This window comes from Electrophorus electricus, chromosome 6 (genome assembly GCF_041902795.1).
Source record: "Electrophorus electricus isolate QZ-2024a chromosome 6, ASM4190279v1, whole genome shotgun sequence".
NCBI lineage: Eukaryota > Metazoa > Chordata > Actinopteri > Gymnotiformes > Gymnotidae > Electrophorus > Electrophorus electricus.
In genome coordinates this window covers 3,009,337-3,012,500 of record NC_137502.1, presented here as the reverse complement: position 1 = coordinate 3,012,500, position 3,164 = coordinate 3,009,337, and the positions used below count along the sequence as shown (strand labels likewise).

The following is a 3,164-nucleotide window of genomic DNA, read 5'->3' as shown; positions in this document are numbered from 1 at the left end:
CGTCCGGCGCGGTTTTCTCTCCCTGGATCTTTTCTTGCACGGCTATTGTTCCACAGAGTTTGTTTAATGTGGTGCTGTCCAGCCACACTCTTTATTATTAGACATGGGCTAACGAGAGAGAGAGCGAGAGAGAGTGTGTCTGTGTGTGTGTGTGTGTGTGCATGCGTGCCATTGGTTTTGTTTGTGCCGTGACGGATGAATTTCTACATAGTGTAACGAGTACTTGAATCCTGTCACTGCCTTTAACTTCAGGTGCTGTGAGTCCACAGAATTTGTGTTTCATAAAGGAACTGAAATTCAGTTTGAAAATAATCGATAAATATGCATCACCATGGAGATCTCAATCAACAAATCACCGTCTGGATAGATGAACTGCAAAGCAAATATAACATAAATCTGATGGCTGCCTTTTCCTGCCATTCTGAGCAAAACGAATAAGAATATCTCTATCTATGATATCGTGTGTGTGTGTGCATAATATAAGTCAAGGAGAGGAAGGTAAAATAAGAGATAAAGAAAAATGAGAAAAGAAAGATTAAATAGAGAAAGGTGCGGATGTGGATACAGGTACTCCCTTGTCAAGGGGGGCTGGTCCTAAAGTGGACAGACAAGCTCGGCGGGTGGCTGGAGGGAGAGATGGATGGGGGAGGTGTGGGGGAGGTGGAGGTGTGGACTCGTAGCTTATTATTTCTCTCCTCATGTGTTCTCCTCTCTTCCCGTACAGAACCACACACTGAGCCAGCACGCGCAGTGAGACCAGGCCCCGCAGGACTCCCGGTTCAGCCCGGAACCCCGACCCAGGCCCAGTGGGGGAGGACCATTTCAACATCACAGCCAATCAAAGTGTCATTTGCTACTCACATGTAAAACTCTAACGATCCCTCCACCAGGCACAGCTATTACGGACGGTAGGGGTGGAATATTAATGGCATATGCTATTAAAAAGAAAAGAGAGGGTGAGGGAGGAGACAGAGGAGAGAAAAAGGTATTCTACGTGCAGTATTTCTTATCGTCCGCTTCCCGTTTGTGTGTTCCCTTATTCTTTTCCTTTTTTTTCGCTTTTCTTTCTTCTTTTTTTTCTTTTTTTTTAAGGGGGGAGGGGGGCAACAAAAGGGGGAAAAATGGAAGAAAAGCCTATGGCTTCCGTTTCCGCTTTTAGTCCTTAGAAAAGCTTCACTTACCTTGTCCTCCGTTGCTTATTGTGTAAAACTTCATAGGTGCCGTTTTTTTTTCCTTTAGCGCGGTTCTTTTTGACCTCTCGGTTCCTGTACCGTTTATTTCTTGCAGTAAATAGGTACTTGTGCTGTCATGTGAATGCTTGCCAGTCGTAAAATCTTTTTTTCCCTTTCTATTATTATTGTTATATATTTTCTTTTTTCTAATTACAGTAAAAAAAAAAAGACAAAAAACATATACATTGACAAAAAAATTAACGGTTTTGATGGGATTTTGCAGTTCATGGGCCTTATGGTTGTTGTAAAAAATGAATATCATCGATTTCAGTTCAACTGGATGATGTCTGCTTTTTAAATGTGAATTAACCAGATTGCAATAAAAACTAGTACAGTTGAAAATAAACAAATAAATGAATCATGACTAAAGGGAGAGCGCGCGTCGTCTCTGTCTTTCTCCATCCTCGTGCAGCGTCCCGCGCGCCACGGCGTGTCCGTGTCCTCGAGCTCGCACGGTTTTCCAGACCATTCTGTGAGCTCTCCCGAAACGCAGCTAGGAACACGAGCACCGTAAACGAGCCCGCGTGAATCCACGAGAACGCATGACACTGGCGTGCGTCGTGCGTATTTGCGCACAGGCGTGAAACACAGACGTCAGTGTCTTAAGTCAATAAATGTTTGATCTCATTTTAAAGAGGGTTTAGTAACCCACTACGTGACCTCACATTCCTTTGGCTCGTGGAATCGTATTTGTATGCTCTTGGGAGAGTTGAGTCTATAATGCCTTTAGCTTGCCGTTGTATTATTGTTTGCGGTCAGGAGATGGTGACCCTCATCGCCCTGGACGAGGACACCGGACATGCGTTATATCAGTAGCACACCACATTACACGACGCCCGAGTTTCACCTTAACTAATGTCAGTCTTGATTTATCACATTCACGTTTGTAAACACGAGCTGCGATTAACGAGCGTGATGCGTATTCACTTGACCAATGTAGGCAATAAAGTGTACAACAATTATTGCAATTTTGTTCTCATTTGTCGTTAGCCTTTCACTGAAACGTAAAATCGTTGTTTCCTACCCCGGCTTGGGAGAGGCGGAGCGTGCCCGTGGCTCCTCCCCCTCTGGGGAGGACGGTCTCCTCGTTGCTTTAATTGCACCCCTGTATGTTGGCAGCAGGTTGGCCCACTCAGGCCCATAAACTGTGCCAGACGTGGGGTCAGTACCATATCCAGAATTCAGCCCTCGGGAATGCCCCGATATCACATGACACCCAGGGCCACACTCAGGAGATATCCCACTCAGGGTGTAGTACCATTGCACGGTCCATGTTTAACTCTTGAAGCTGAATGATGATAAGGTAAGATATGAGAGAAGAATGTTAATGAATGCGAGATCTGTTGTGATCACTGGAATTGGGTTATTCTGAATGTGGTATTATTGTGAAAGTGGTGTTAACTGGGTTATTCTGAATTAGGTTATGCTTGAATGTCTGTTTCAAACAGGTTGAATTTAGACTAAATTTTAAATTCAGTAAAGCTTTTTTTCCACACAGTGTGGATTCTGGTCCATCTTTATGCTACTACAATATTAATAATTAATATTCAATCATTTTTAATGAGCAGGGGAAAAATTTTCCAAATGGAGCTATTTCATCTCATTCCTATGGTTTGGAAGCAAAATGCTCTGTGGAATCTGTCTAAATAAATAATCTGGGCTTTTCTACATCAAATGTTTGAGACCATTACCATGTGGAAGTGGAGTTCTGGGGCTTTATATGTTGTGTAAATGTGGAATGTTTTTAAATCAGGAATCTAGTACTTCACATTTCAGGCCTGCTGTGAGTCTTCCGAAATGCTAATATATCAAATCCTTGAAAAAAAAAAAAAAAAAAAAAAGGATATTCTGAGTACAAAACAGTAGATCTAAACACAGTTTGGGTTGTTTTGTTTTTTTGTCTACAAATATGACATTATTTTTTCATGCCAT

At 42.5% G+C, this 3,164-nt stretch overlaps 1 protein-coding gene across 6 annotated transcripts in view; it reads left to right on the top strand.

The window, feature by feature from the left end:
• Positions 1–1,605, top strand: part of znf423 (zinc finger protein 423) — a 142,007-nt gene extending 140,402 nt beyond the window's left edge. For all 6 annotated transcript variants that reach the window (XM_081715462.1, XM_035525244.2, XM_035525243.2 and 3 more), the window contains one exon: positions 725–1,605. In XM_081715462.1, coding sequence (XP_081571588.1) covers positions 725–754 — 30 coding nt within the window. In that variant the 3' untranslated portion in view covers positions 755–1,605. The remainder of the gene's footprint in view (positions 1–724) is intronic.
• The last annotated feature ends 1,559 nt before the right edge of the window (positions 1,606–3,164 follow it).